The sequence below is a fragment of the Eumetopias jubatus genome, unplaced genomic scaffold (genome assembly GCF_037043125.1).
Source record: "Eumetopias jubatus isolate StellerSeaLion01/CBP00866 unplaced genomic scaffold, mEumJub1_p1.0 scaffold_13, whole genome shotgun sequence".
Classification (NCBI taxonomy): domain Eukaryota; kingdom Metazoa; phylum Chordata; class Mammalia; order Carnivora; family Otariidae; genus Eumetopias; species Eumetopias jubatus.
Genome location: NW_028274819.1, coordinates 49920565 through 49935714, shown reverse-complemented (window position 1 = coordinate 49935714; position 15150 = coordinate 49920565). Strand labels below are relative to the sequence as shown.

The window sequence follows — 15150 nt, the reverse complement described above, 5'->3', positions numbered from 1 at the left end:
GATTGGAGAAGAGAGCTATAATTAGATAGCATAAACGTGTATGGAAACCAGTTGGCATCATTAAGTGTCATTTAGCAGTAGTTTTCAGGCCATGGGGACTAGAAACATCGACAAAAGACTTGGAGGTTTGGCACGGACTGGGCTCTGGTAAAGCAAATGCACTTCAGGTCTGGGGGCAGGGATGAGCTGGATGAGGAATTTTCTGGTGCAGATGTGATACAGTTGAAATGACCTCAAGGTATGGAATGGAGAAGGAGGCAAATATTACTTAAGGGAAGTTCACCAACTAGTGGCCACAGAGGAAGAAATTAAAGATTCTTTAAGTCACTAATTGGGAAAGTTTAAAGGTCAGAGGACTGCGGCCAAAGGAGACCACTTCAGAGCTGAAGATTTTAGAAGCGGAGAGAATGCATTCTGGACAAAGGTGAGGGCCGAGTTGTGACCATCCCTCTGGGAAGCTGAGGCAAAGTGGAAGCAAAGCCCATTGGCATTGTGGTCAAGAAAGATGAAGCCAGAGTGGATATGGGAAGCCTAACAAGGAAGGAGCAAGGATGTCGAAGTTACTGAGGAAATGGAATGTGCCCAAACTAGGTAGAGAAACTTGATTAAAAAAACAAAAGCCGTGAGGAAAACTGGAGACTGTCCTGCGTTCTGGATGTCTGGGAGAAGTTGCTATAACCGAATGGCGCTGCCTGAGAAGAGTAGGGCAGACAGACATAGGTGGTCAGTAAGGCCGGTAGTGGTCTAGAAACAGAAAGTCGTCCGGTAAGTTGGATTGTCGGAGCAGAGTGGACTCCGCCTGAGATGACTGGGAAGGGTAGGGCATAGGACGTCAAAGTCAGGATTTAGTTTGTTCTGGAAGGAGAAGGAACGTTTGAAAATGTGAGGGAGTTGAATCCTCTTAGGACACACGTGATAGAGGATATCGCACATACTAGGGGCTGGAGGCCACGTGGGCCTGGAGATGGGAAGAGGAACTGGACTGGGATGAGCTTGGCCAAAGCTGACGTTGAGTTCTGGGAGTAGGACAGTACTCACTGATGAACAGGATGAGGGGGGACGATAATGAAAGGTAGCGGCATATGCTGATCGAATAACTGGAATACAATCGCTAGTGACTGGAATGCCCATGCGGAATGTTAATGTGACCAGTTGGAACCCCGGCATGACCAGTTGGAAGGGCTATTGGAACCTTAGTACAACCAATTAGAACATTGTCCTCGTCAGCTGGAACATTGGTGCGACCAATTAAAACAACCAGAGGGACTTTGGCAAGAGTGGAAAGAGAGTAGATTCTTGGTTTTCAAGAGAGGTGCATTCCAAGGCTTTTTTTAAATCCCACCAACGCAGTGTCATGAATGCTGGTTAGTAGCCTGAGCTCATTTTGCTGAACTTCTAGATACTCGTCTCCTCACACACTGCATCTTAGGATACTCAAGCACTCAATGGGCTGTGTTTTTAACGGTCATATCCCTAGGCCTTGACATCTGGTAGATATTTAAAAACATATTTGTGGAGTAAATGATTAAAGTCTCATGGAAGAATATTTTCTCAGTTGTCAGTGCTCCAAAGCAATTGTCTCACGGACCTTAATTTGTGGAATTACTCTTCTTTCTCTTCACATTGGTGGCTGGAAAGCTCATGTACACAGTATGGTCCACCTCTAGCAGTCACAGAACTTTAGGGTAGGCGTTTTATACCAATTGTGGCTCTGTCATTAACTTCTTTTCCTACCTGCTTTAATTTTATTGTTTTACATTTTAACTCAAGTCCATTTTTCAAACCGCCTCAAATCATTTTTGGAACAAAGCAGTTAGGTGGAAGGATGGAGAGAGAAACACAGAATGAGGTGGTGGAGGCAGAGGGGAAGGGGGAAGGGGGGAAGAGGTGGGAGTGAGTAGGTGGTGTCAGGGAGGATTGCATCTTAAGATAGCCTTAGCACCAGGCCCTGGTAAAAAGTGTATGCTCAACAAAATCTTGGCAATTTGAAGGGCGCCTGGGTGGCTCAGTCGGTGAAGCGTCTGCCTTTGGCTCAGGATATGATCCTGGAGTCCCAGGATCAAGCCCCACATCAGGCTCCCTGCTCATCGGGGAGCTTGCTTTTCCCTCTGCCCCTCATGCCACTCGTGCTCTCTTCTGTCAGTAAATAAATAAAATCTTTAAAAAAAAAAAATCTTGACAATTTGAGGGGCAATTTACTTGACTCAGTGAATATTTGTTGATGGGTTTTTTTCAGCATGTATTTTGTTATTTCCCTTAAAATTCTTGGACTTCTTCCTTTGGGAAACAATGTGGTACATTAGACAGAAACGAGTTTTGGAGTCAAACAGACTTTGGTTTGAAAACTGACTCTGCTGTTGTTGAGTGGCATATGTCTTTGGCCAAGACAGGCCTGTGTCTGGGCCTGGTTGCTCATCTGTTTATTTACTGTCAAATCACTAGGAAGGTTTATTGAGAGCACGTATGCAAAGTACCCGGCGGGGTCTGGCACAGAGGAGACACTCACTGAATCTGTGTGTCTTCTCTCCTCCCCCGTCCACCATTACACACATTTATCTGGCAGACTCCTCGTGACCCAGTAGCCTGCAGTTCACGCATTGAGTGCTGCTGCCTCTGCCCTACACGCTGGCTTCAAGTCGAGCTGAGACAGGAACTGCCCAGTGCTCAGTGAGCTCATTTTGCTGAACTTCTAGATACTCGTCTCCTCAGATTAGCTGATAGATAGTTTGTACCTTGGCTTTCTGAGAACCCTGAGAGCCTTAGCCTAGGAAATACTGTGTTCCCAGTTAAAATGTCTGTCCTGTGTGGTTTGGTTTATGGTCTGAGGACAGTTCAGAATGTGCACAATCATAGCTGTTGATCACCCTTCTGGTACTAGGGTTGGGTTGCCCAAGAGAATATAGAATATTCATCCTATGACAGGATAGCGTATCTTTTCCGGCTGCTCATTTGGCTGGTTAGTCTCCGAATCTCCATGTTATAGTCTCTTTGCTGGGAGCTGCCTATCCAGTGTCTACCATGTGCCCAGATTTGGGAGCTCATGGACCGTCGCCTTTTGCCAGTGGAGAAGTGTTGCCCCTGGACTTTGGGGAATGCTCGTGGTTTTTGAGGTCCTTCATAATTCCTAGTAGTTTCCAGCAGGTATTTTGTCTATCACCTTTGTTTTTTGTCTTATTTATGCTTATTAAGTGTATGTATTAATGGCGGGTTGTTGTCTACCGCTGTTCCAGTGATGGTGGGACTTATAACCTCCCCGAGTCCAGCCTTATAGTAAGGAAAGAACAATTTTCTTAATCCCTTAGTGGCTCAGAAAGCTTCATATCAAATAGGCTAGGAAAAATCCATATCACATAGATAAGATTCTAATCATTCAATAAATACTCATTGAATATCTGCTTTATGCTCTAGCTCCCTCCTAGGCTCATTGTAGTGAAAACTTACAATGAAATTTGTTGAGGATGTGGGCTATGAGCCCAGGAGGTGATTTGGAATCCTTGGTTTTGAAAAATATATTGTTAAGTAAGCTTGATTTTTTTGTTTGTTTGTTTTGGTTGAGAGGACCTGCTGGTTTGCCTTCAAAATAGAGATGGAGAAATTTAGTTCTTTGAGCAAAACTGTCCATATTTCTGTACTTGGAAATAATGGTTTCTAGAGGCAAACGTGTTTTTGAGAGCTATAGTTCACATCATTTCTCAGAGCACAGTGGGTAGCAGCAGGGACCGTGCTCTCCCTGAGTGACCCAGGAGCAGCCCAGGTCCATCCCTATTAGACCCGTGGCTCACATGCAGGAGTCTCAACTCTGTTGTCCAACATACAACATAGAGACTGCCTTCTGCACTCTGGATGGAGCTGCAGTTGCCCTTGTTGCCATGGAGACTGTGATTTTGATATCTGGTTTTGCTTGCAGGAGCTGCTAAGCCGCACATCTCTTGAGACCCAGAAGCTCGACCTGATGACTGAAGTTTCGGAGCTGAAGCTCAAGCTGGTTGGCATGGAAAAGGAGCAGAGAGAGCAGGAGGAGAAGCAGAGAAAAGCAGAGGTGAGTGTGATACACCAAATTCTTGGGGGGGATCCATAGTGTTCTAAACTCAGAGCAAGGGAAGCTAGCCTAATATGGACTCAGGCCATCTGATCAACCCCAAGCCTGGCAGCCACTGGGCGCCAGAAGCATCTGTGCACTAGAGACACAATGATCTGTTAATACCAGGTTATCAGGTTTTGCTGTGGCTGCAAATTTCAGCAATGCCCAAACCACCCAGTTTTGGCTCTAAGGCTTTATCCTCCCTCAAGCTGCTGACAAGGATGGAAAGGGAACCCGTGGGGGGGAAGGATCAGACAAGATGTGAAGGGACCCAAGATGTCCTCTGTGAGAGCCAAGGTAATGACCATGTACTGGAATGAAGTCCGCTGCCCATTGGGCACTGTCCCCATATCAGAGGAATGTATTTCACAGACCCAGATGGGAGCCTTAGATTATGTGTTTCTTTTCCTGATAGGTCATAGGAGGGAGCCCATGTAATGTTTTCCTGCATTGTTCCTGTTTTCGTTTCAGGCTCTGTATCCTATTGGCTAGAGCATGCCAGACTCCTTTTTGGGATAAATATTTTGGATAAATTCTAGGCTCAGAGCTGCTTTTGTTGAGAGAGAATATCCTGTTGTAAACTTAGATAACCACCTTCCATGTACTTCTACCTATAAGTCCCCATATTTGCACCTGGTGATAGAAGATGTGGAAAGAAGATAGGCTTTAGGTTTAGAAGCACCTTGATTCAATTACTGACCTTAATAGGTCTTTGAACTTCATTCAACAACCTAGCTGCTTAATTTCTCTCAACTTCAATTTCTTTATCTGTACAATGGGTAACTGTGAGAAGCCCAAATCAAATCACAAAAGTTAAGTCCCTATCATAGTATCTGGCATAATGTAGGTACTTGGTTTATCTTCTCACACACACACACACACACACACACACACACAGAGAGAGAGAGAGAGAGAGAGACAGAGAGAGAGAGACAGACACCACACACCGATTTAGGAATCTCCAAAATCTAAAAATGGATCTTGTTCCTTTCCATTAAGCACCACCTTTAATGTGCACTGAAACCTGCCCTATTTCTCTGTTTACTGCGTAAACACTGATGATAGAGACACTTGTACTATGTGGGCAATTCCATGCATTGCTTTTGAGAAGCTGCTCGTTGGTAAGTAGTGTTGCCAAAAGAACTCTCCATTAAACTGAAGACTGTGTCTTCTAGTGATTAAGAGTGCCGGCCCTCCAATCAGCTCTTCCAGCTGTAATGCAAGCTGAGCTACTCATTAGCTTTGAAATCTTCGGCAAGTAACGTAACCTCTGCTTCTTCCTCTGTAAAATGGAGAGAGTAAGCTTGGGATTTCCTGGCTGGTTCTGAGGAGGGAATAAGATCATGTGTGTGTAGTCCTTACCATAGTGCTGGACACATAGTAACAGCTAGCTTTTATCAATTACTTACATTTTGTGTCCTTAAGCATCCTGCAGATGGAAATGTAGATTAAGATACATTGAAAAACTGCAAAGGTCACGCAGACTGAAATCTTATCTGGGTGAAGTGTTAGTTGAATAGACTTTGCTTCTTAAATTCAAGGAAAGGAAAGAAGGAAACTGAATTTTCTCCAGGTTTAGAGGGGTTTTTTTGTTTTGTTTTGTTTTGTTGTTGTTTTGTTTTGTTTTTACCACTGTTTCAAGCTGTGTGATTACATGTGAACATATGTTGAGGTTCTGGAAGCAGAATTCAGTAAACTCTGAGAAGTCTTAAAGTGGTAGAGATAACTCAAAATCACTTAAATTTTTAAAAAAATAAGTAAAGGTGGGAGGTTATTAGGTCACACAACTTGACATGTCTAGGGTTTCCAGGTGACCTCACGATGTCATTAAAATCAGCCTTAGTGTATGTCTTGGTTCTGTTTTAGCCTTATTCTCAGGAAGTCTCCCCATGTGGTGACACAGATGGCCCCCAGCAGCTCTAGATCCCACCAGCCGGGCAACCCCTGCAGAGAGAGAGTCTCTTTCTCAGAGGTCCAGCAGAAGCCCCAGATTGCATCTCATTGGGCCACTTTGGGTCCACATGCCTGGTTCTGAACTGTAGGCAGCATGTGGGTGGGTGTGAGTCCTTCTTACCAACCTGGGACAGCTGAATTCCTTTCTGGAGAAGACAGGATAGAGGGAGAGCTCCCACTTCTGGGCCAAATATAACAAAAGCAAGCAGTCATTTTGCTCTTAGCTTTATTTTTTCCTCTTCTGAGGGATTATGTTTCAATCTGAATTTTTTGTTTTTGTTCCATTAGGCTGTTCATGCCTGAGACAACATGGGCCCTGAGCCGCTGGCCTCAGTCCTGCCAGATAACAGTCCTTCCCAGTTGTTAGTACAAACATTAGGTTTCTATGTGGAGAAATGTTTTTAGGCTGTTCAACCTGTGATACTCCGTGAACAGCCACGTGACCTGAAACACAGTTCTCCGTCTTAGAACTGAACATAATCTTTGCTGGTATGCTCAGAGGCAGAGGCTCTGTCCCTATTTGCGGTTTTCTGGAGCACCAGAGCCTTAAAACCCTGGGGGGTGCTGCTAAGCCACCCGTTGTCATGTGCGTGGACATGTTCGAGGGGGGCACTTAGCTAAGATCACCAGAGGCTGCACTTACAGGAATAAGGGGAATGCTGCTTCCCAGCCTGCACCGCTGCTGAGTTTTTTCCAGTGAATATACTTAGCCCAAGGCCTCATAGCTTGTGGTTTGGAAAGGCAGGATCTTTCTCTTTGTTTTGTTTGTTTTCTGGGATAGCTGGATCTGAAATTTCCTCTATGTAGTTCAGGCTTTATCCTCAAATTCTCTTTTATGTTTCAGTGAAAATTAAAAAAGGATGCTGTTAACAAGAGCATTGCAGGCTGCTTTTTTCTGTCTGGCTCTGATTCCCCCCTAAACTCGTATCCTGCTGCCTGTAGAAAGTTACAGAAGTGATTGTAGATGGTTGTCTAGAAACCTGAGGACTTCGAGGTGCAGGTTTCTTGCCAAATCGAGACCATCCTGGCAGCCGGCCTTGCTTAGGAGTCTGTCAATGAGATGTGGGTGAAAACTGAGTTTTTCGTTTACCTTTCCTCGTGAGCCTTTTGCAGTGGTTCTGGGCCATTTTAGGAGATCCAGGCTTGGATTAATTAGGTTTGCTCCTGAGAAGCAGGACTGCAGAGGAATGCTGCCATGGAAAGTAAATACCAGAATTAGGAGGATGGAACATAAAAGAGCTGCAGGCAAAGGGAAACCTCTGGATGGCACACCATATCACAGGCACGGCCTTCAGGAGGCGTCTTCCTTCGAGAAGGGAGTGTGGTTTCCCTTAGCACTGGAGATGCAGGGGGTGCTGCAGCTGGATCCCTCTGTGGTGGGATCCAAGAGGTCTACGTGCAGTACCGGAGCATCGTGTAAAGAAGGGAGCAGGGATCCAGCAGGTCCTGGAAAGCAGAGTCAGCCCAGTTGATCAGAGGTATACGCAAGTATGAAGAAGAGAACCAGGAAGAGTCTTTCGGATTTCTGGCAGAAAACAGAATGTCTTACAGCACAGGTGGTGGTGTCATCCTTCTTCCTTCCTGTGGTTAGCACTTCGGAAGGGAGGGATTCTGATTTCTGAGCTGGGGCAACCAGAGGGATGGACTTGGAGCACAGAGCAGGGGCTGAGAAGGTGGTATTTGCTCCAACAAGAGCTGACCTGAGCAAGAGAATCTTACGGTTTTTATTTTATTTTGTTTTATTTACTGATTTTTATTAGCATGGGGAATACACTCCAATGATTCAAAAATTAAGGGTTCATAAAGGTATATGCAGCAAAAAGTCCCCTTCTAGGCCCCCCCAAGCCCACCATCAGGAACCACTGAGATCAGTTTGTTTGTATCTTCCCAGAGTTATGCACGGACAAGCAAATTTATGTGGAGAGATGTACACACACACACACACACACACACACACACACACACACACATACATTCTCTCCCTCATTTTTTGTACACATGCACACTACTCTAGACCTCCTGATTTACTTATTGTTTTTTAAAATGTTATTTACTTATTTGACAGAGAGCACAAGCAGGGGAAGCGGCAGGGAGAGGAAGAAGCAGACTCCCCACTGAGCAAGGAGCCCAATGTGGGGCTCGATCCCAGGACCCTGAGATCATGACCTGAGCTGAAGGCAGATGCTTAATTGGCTGAGCCACCCAGGCACCCCTAGATCTTCCAATTTAGCACTCTGGGAGTTTATTTCATACCAAGTACATTTTTTTAAAAACGTCTTTATATTTATATCTGCGTATTATTTCATTATCTGACTGTACCCTAATTTGTTTGATCTGTCTTCTTTTGATGGACATGTAAATGGTTTCCAAGTGTTTGTAATTACAAAGAACGCCTCTGTGCACCTGAAATTTTGACAGATATTTCCACGTTGTCTTGTGGAGCATAGAGGTTATGTTCCCATCAGTGGTGTGTAAATGCCAGCCCAGTATTAAACTGAGCATGAAGGAAGAGAAAGAAAAAGAACTAAGTAAAATTGTGAGCAAGTTTAACAGGTAGGAAGGGGTAGGGAAGACCATGATTATGGGAGGTGCTCAGTGGTTTCACATAGAAAAGAACCATAAAGAAGAACTTTGATGGTTAGCGAAGCAGGAGTAATAAAGCTAGTTGAGGGTACTACACAGAGTGGCAGTTAGAACCTCAGAAATGTCACCTGCTCTTTATAATGCAGGATCCAAGAATGGGACACAGCTACAAAAGGGTCTGCCCTGTGGGGGAGAAACAGACCTGTTAAGAGGGGAAGTGGGCCAGCCCTGGAGAGAAAGAAGTCTAAAAAATGTTGAGCCTGAGGATGGATGCCCTGGAACATAACACATGGGTCGGGAGAGTGAGAAGGCAGTATCCCAGAAGTGTTGGGGTGCACCACATAGTCTCCCTGAGCCGAGGAGGAAGATAGGTGCACCCCGATACAAATCCCCAGACACATGGAGGTGGGCAGGGAGCAGTGGTGGAGGGGGGCAGCTGTTTGCCTAGCTCCCAAAAATCTCCTCCAGCTAAACACTTAAGTATTGGAGAGGTTGGCTTTTGGTGCCCCACCCCTTGTTTGTTTCTACCCAGGATGCTGGGAAACTGCTGCTCGGGCTGTAATGTTGCAGCAAAGGAGAGACTAGTTTATGAGGGCGGAGCGTCGGATGCCTTGAGAGAGAGCGGCCATTGTGCTGTGAGTCCATGAAAGCGAGGGAGGGAAAGCCGGGCATAGACACACGTGCGCCACAGGCTTTGGCAAATCAGACCTTTGAAAGTTCAGACATAGAAGATGATTCAAGAATATTGAACTTAAAAATAATGTGATTTCTGACGGCAGTGTCACAAATAATACCGACAAAAGGAGAAGCTTAGAGGCACACAGGGAGAAACTAGTTTTCAAAGGGGCTCGTATAAAAGCTAGAAAGGACCAAACAGAGTGCACCTGCATGAGCAGCAGCAGCAAGGGCAAGCCCTAAACAAAAGGAGGGTGCCAAGGACGGGAGAGAGACTTTTTGTTAAAGTTATGTTCTCCAGAAGAAGATCAAAGAGAGAATGGGCTCAATTCTCCCAATGCCTCTGGCACAAAGAACTTAGGGCAGCGGTCCCCAAACTGCTTGCTGTAAAGTGAATTTTAAGGTATCAGGGAAATCAGTTGAGTTGCTAGCAAACTGGAAATGAACCATTATCTGCCTGCCTCCTCCCCACCCTGCAATGGCAAAGTTAACCTAGGTTCTGTGACATTTAGTCTGTTGAGGCTGGAGTTGACCCTTTGATGATTTGTGGGAGGCTAGGAGATGAAGTAGGGATTGTGTTTGTTAAGAGCGAGTTACATCAGCTTGACCTTGCGTGTTGGGCCAGGAATGCGTCGTGTAGGATAGACGGTAAACACGCACTTTGAGAGGCATTGCACACACACTGCTCAGGGAGTCTTGTGGGTGAGCTGGAGGAAAATAGGATGGATGCTAAGATAGGTACCCAGGTGATCATAGCACCTAGAGACCATCTCTAGGAGGTTTTATTATAGAGGGTGATAGTCCTCTGCCCTCAGCCCTCCTGCCTATTTAACATTTTTAATGTATACTGTGGAAGCTGATCTAGAAGGTCTTGAAGCTCTGATGATGTGAAGCCAAAGAAAAGTCAACTGGATCAGCTGACATTGGGATTCATAAAAACCTGCATAGAGTGGGGCAATAGCTAGGTGGCAGAAAAGGGTAAAAGAAGTCAGAAGAACCCGTGGAAAATCACTGACGGTTGGGAAGGAAACACTTCGCTTGAAGACAGGAACATGCCTGTGATTTGACCAGGAAGAGGACCCTGAGGAAGAGAGGTGCCCCTCGTGGTGGAGACAGAGCTTGTCTGCCAGGAGGCAGGGGGCGGGAATGAATGGGGTGATGAAATCAGACAGCAGGTCTAGGCTCTTCATTTGAGAGGCTTAATAATAGAGGGAACAAAAGAAGGAAGAGTGCAGTGAAATTCTAGAAGCTTCTCTAAGAGAGACAAGCAGGTCTAAAGACAAGAGCAGGGCCAGTGCACAAGGGACTAAATAAACATTCTGGAAAAGAGTGGCCAATAAGGTGAGCATGCTGGGGAGTGCAGAGCCACTGGGCTTTTGTTGTCCACAGTCAATGTCATGGGCCTTAACTGTGTTCCATGACTGTCAGGTTTTTTTCCGTTGCTCTCCCAGTTCCTTTCCTATGACTCGAACACTTGGCAAAGGAGAAGGGGGTGGGGGTGGGGAAGCGAACTCACATCTATCAGATGCACCTTGTGTGCCAGGCCCCGTGCCAGGTGCTTCACCTAGGGCTCACCTGATTAACCCCTCAAGGTAACCCTCTGAGAGAGACTCTCGTTTCCACAGAAGTGAGAACGAGTTTGCATGAGTCTTCAGCCTGCACACTCGCCGGCATCCTGCTGGTGCTCACCGAGGCGTAGCCGCCCATAACAGGCTGACCTCCCTCTTTGGGGAGGTAAAGGCTCATCGTTACCTTGAGGGATTGCTTTTGGCTCCATCCTTGATTAACCTGCCATCCTTCCTTCTGCCCCAGGGCTCTTGGTTAGAGGGTTAGATGTAAATTTTTTTTAAAAATTGCCTCCATGCTAGTGAATTGCCAGGCGCATCGCCCTCCTCGATATTGCTTTTATCCACATCTGCCTTTCCTCTTCTCATGCCTCACAGTGACCATTCTAAGTCTGTGCCCCTGCTTCGCTGCTGTGTCCTTTGAGAAGGCAACCTTGCCTGCTTTGCAGAGATCAAGGCCATTGGGAAAATCTCCTTCACCTTGCTGTTGCTCGTCTAAAGACTGCCTGGACCCTCAGCATTCCCTTTGTGCTTAGCAAATACCCAACCTGGGCTGCTAATTCCAGCACCTTTCCTCTCTCTTAATTCCTCCTGTCCAGCTTCTCGGTCCTCAAAGTAGTCTTTGGAACCCACCTGCTAAGTGGTTAAAGTACCAAAAGACTTTGAGACTTCTCAGAAGAAAAAGCATGAACAAACTGAAGGTAGACCACCTTTCCCCATTGAGCACCTCCCAGTGGTGGTCAGGTCCATGGGCAGTAGAGACAGAGCTGGCCTGTGATGCCTAGTGGCTCAGGCTAGTCAGGCGAGAAGAATCCTCTAGCTTTGTCAGGCATATGTCCTAAGTCAGCAAGGGGTCTGGAAGCCGGTGGCACACGGAAAACAAGCCAAGTCAGAGCCCAGTGTCTGCACTGGGACTGTGGGTAAGAACGCAGAGGGCAGGTATGGCCCCAACCCATTGGTGCCTGGCCCATCAGGGTGTAGGGACCAGTAACTGTGGGGCTGGGTGGAGGTCTGAGCTCCAGGGCACTGAGGCCCATAAGGGTCATCTTGATTTCTCAGCCCAATCCTCTGGTCTTGGTAGGAAGATGCCTTGTTAGACAGATGGTCCTGGGGGAAGACAACCGGGGCTGTGTGTGGGCCAGCTCGGGGGTGCTGGCTCACAGGGAGAGTGGCTGCGAGTCCAGGGGCCTGCTTCAAATGGCATCAGCAGAGAGGAGAGCAGGTGTGTCAGCCCGGTGCCCTCTCAGCCCCGAACTGCCACTCATACCCCGTTTCCCGTCTACATTGGAGAAGGGGATTTACAAAACAAGATATGGGTGGGAGTTGTTCTTCTTAGACACCGTTGTCATTGGTGAGGATGGACAATTTCCTTCTAGCACACCTGGGCGGTTCCCGTGGTGCCCGCGGCAGACCCCAGTACCAGACATCAGTGCTTAGAGTATCTATTAGGGGGGCGGGGAGACCTAAGCAGTTTCATTGGCTGCCACCCCATCCACCCAGGTCTCTGCTCTGTTGCCAGGTGTTTCCTTAAGTCCACATCCCCATGCCAGAGGCAGCTCATAGCTTCCCGCAACCTCTCAGGGTTCTTGTGCTGTAAGTGGCACCATCATCTATCACGTTACCCAGGCTCATGGCCCGCTCTCTCCTTTGCTGCCACCCCCCGGGGCAAGGGCTCTGGCATGTGCCTGCTTGACATCACGTAGACTCATGCCATCCCTTCCTCTTGACCCCAGCAGAACTAGGCCTTCTACTCCCTGGAAGCCCTGTGTTTTCTGGGTGGTGGACCTTTCAGCCTGTCGTGATGACTTGTGTGTCCCTCCCCACTCACCTGTGAGCACCTGGTTACTGTGGCCATGGGTCTCTGCACAGTGCCTAAGCATCTATGGGGCAGAAAAGGGAAAGCCCAGTAGAGCTGCTAGCAAGTGCAATTCACAGTTGAGTAGCTATGAAGTCCAGGGATTGCAGTTATTTTTCAAAATTGCCATAAAAGGGCAAAATGTTCTTGAGGCTACAAGAAGGAGTGGGAGGTGAAGGAGTAAGATTTGGTGTAGGGTGTGAGGGAGAGTTTAGGTGGACGTGTTAGCATGCGTAAGTGTGGTGTGTGCTTGTGGGGGTGGAGCTGGCAGCTGTAGTGTGTGTCAGAGGGAACGGGTCTGCATGCATGCCTGTCTCTGCTGTGGCCAGGCCCTGTGCCTCAGTGTTGGCACACAAGTGTGGCCCCCCAGTGTGGCACTACGGAGCTGCTGGGGGTTTGTTCAAGCTGCAAGACAGCCCCGTCGATGGGACAGGTCTCAGGAAAAATGCCATGTCTTTTGGTTCCTGTGCAGAAAGTGGGTGGTCACCCCTGGGGGCCACCTGCTGCTCGCCGTCTGCATGCTTCCTTCTTTCTGGGCCGCTCTGGTGAGGAGCTTTGTGTCTGAGAGCTGACTGACCCTGAGTGCTTTTTCTCCTTTCTCTTCCTTCCTACAGTCAGTTCTGAATGTGATCAGTGAGCTGCAGGAGCAGATGTGTAGGCTGCAGCTGGACATCCACAGGCAGATCCAAGAGCGCCTCTTACTCAGTAGGGGCTACCCAGAGGAGGTGGCGCCCGGTGACGGTGCTGCCAGTGACGGCGCGGCCGAGCCCCCGCCGTGCAGCCAGGACTGTGCCTGTTGGGAGGGGTCACCTGTAGGAACCACACTTAAGTATATCAGAGCATGCGTGTGGGGGTATTTCACGGATGGAGGGGCTGGGGTTTCTCCTAACCACAAGTGCGTGCAGTGGCTTAACATGGCTCTATTGTTACCTCTGGGCTGAGCTCTGTGACCCTCACTGAGCAGGGTCTGAGCAGGTGAGGCCAACCCTCGGACAGGTGGTGGCACTCGTCTTCCTCGTCTGGGAATGAGGTGTGTCAGGTGCCCTGAGGGATGCGGCATTCGTGCAAAAGGAAACCTCCAGAGTCCCCTTCCCAGGTGTGAGTCAGATACCAATTCTCCTCCTGGGCTGGGAGATTGATTAAAGTTCCAATTTTTTAAAGATTTTATTTATTTGAGAGAGAGAGAGCACAAGCAGGGCGTGTGGGGGGGGGGGGAGAGTCAGAGGGAGAAGCAGGTCCCCTGCTGAGCAGGGAGCCCAATACAGGGCTCGATCCCAGGACCCTGGGATCATGGCTTGAGCTGAAGGCAGATGCTTAACCGACTACGCCACCCAGGCACCCCAGGATTTTTTTTTTTTTAAGAAAATATAGCATCATGAAAGAATCCTTTCAAGTTTATTTTTAAAGAAGTTGATCCCCAGTGAGAAAATAGAACACAAGTTTCCATTTGCTACGACACTGAGGTCATCATCTGAATGTCTAGGAAAAATTTCCCACTTAATCACATTAGAGGGATTTCACAACCTCTGGGCCCTCTGGGGTGTATCTGAATGAGGTCCTGGACTTGGCCCCTCACACTGGTGAGACTGGGTCCCATGTACCCTGGCTGGGCCTGGTGATGGAAGCTGCATGGAGATCACCTGTGCCCCCAAGGCCTGCTGTTGAAGAGAACTTGAAAGCCTGAGGGAAGGTCAAGGTCACAGTAGCCATGAGTACTGCAGACGGTCTGCCTCGGTTCTGTGGGAAGTTAACCACGATCCATACTCAACTGTGGAACATGTGGAAACTCTACCCAGACTCAGACATTAGGGGAGGAGCTTGGGGGCAGGGGGTTTGAGGTTGGGGGGAGATTTCCTTCTACATTAAATAAAATGATAAGAGGGAAAAAAAATGAGAGTCCAGATATAAGTGTGCATTTGGATAGGGAAGTGCTGAGAAGGTTCTGGGCCTGCCCTATGTTGAGTGGGTCACCCCAGAAAGATGTCTAAAAGAGGCTAAAATTTGCACCAGTGTTTATAGCCGCTGATCGGCAGCAGACAACCTAGAAAGAGTGTGCCAAAAGAGGTCAACACAGAGCCTGGCTGCATCGTGCTCTGTGTCCCCTGGAGGCGGCCTCTCAGGCAGGGCCAGAAATGTTCTCCCCAAACCATCCTGGATCAGCTGCAAGTCCCACCAGGCCTTAAAGTCTAATGCTGCAGGTCATGGGTGCAATGATTTTAGCTTGGAAGACATTTTTTTAAAAGGGCATCAACAGATGTTTTCCTTAGCTGTGAGAAAATCTTGATGAATTACCCTACAAAATTCAAGGGTAAGCAGTGTAACTTTTAGGCGGATGGTCTCAGCTCCAGGCCAGTTAAATGCTGAACTGAATTTCACATGTTCGTTCATCAGGAAGTAATGCGTACCTACTGTGTGCCAGAAAGGAGCAACACAGACTT

The 15150-nt window shown here is 47.6% G+C and overlaps 1 protein-coding gene across 2 annotated transcripts in view; it reads left to right on the top strand.

Annotated features, from left to right (window-relative positions):
• The window catches only part of PPFIBP2 (PPFIB scaffold protein 2), a 145018-nt gene that overhangs the window by 94384 nt on the left and 35484 nt on the right, over positions 1 to 15150 (top strand). For both annotated transcript variants that reach the window (XM_028116897.2, XM_088017458.1), the window contains exon 6: positions 3908 to 4039. In XM_028116897.2, the coding sequence (XP_027972698.2) occupies positions 3908 to 4039 (132 nt within the window). The remainder of the gene's footprint in view (positions 1 to 3907; positions 4040 to 15150) is intronic.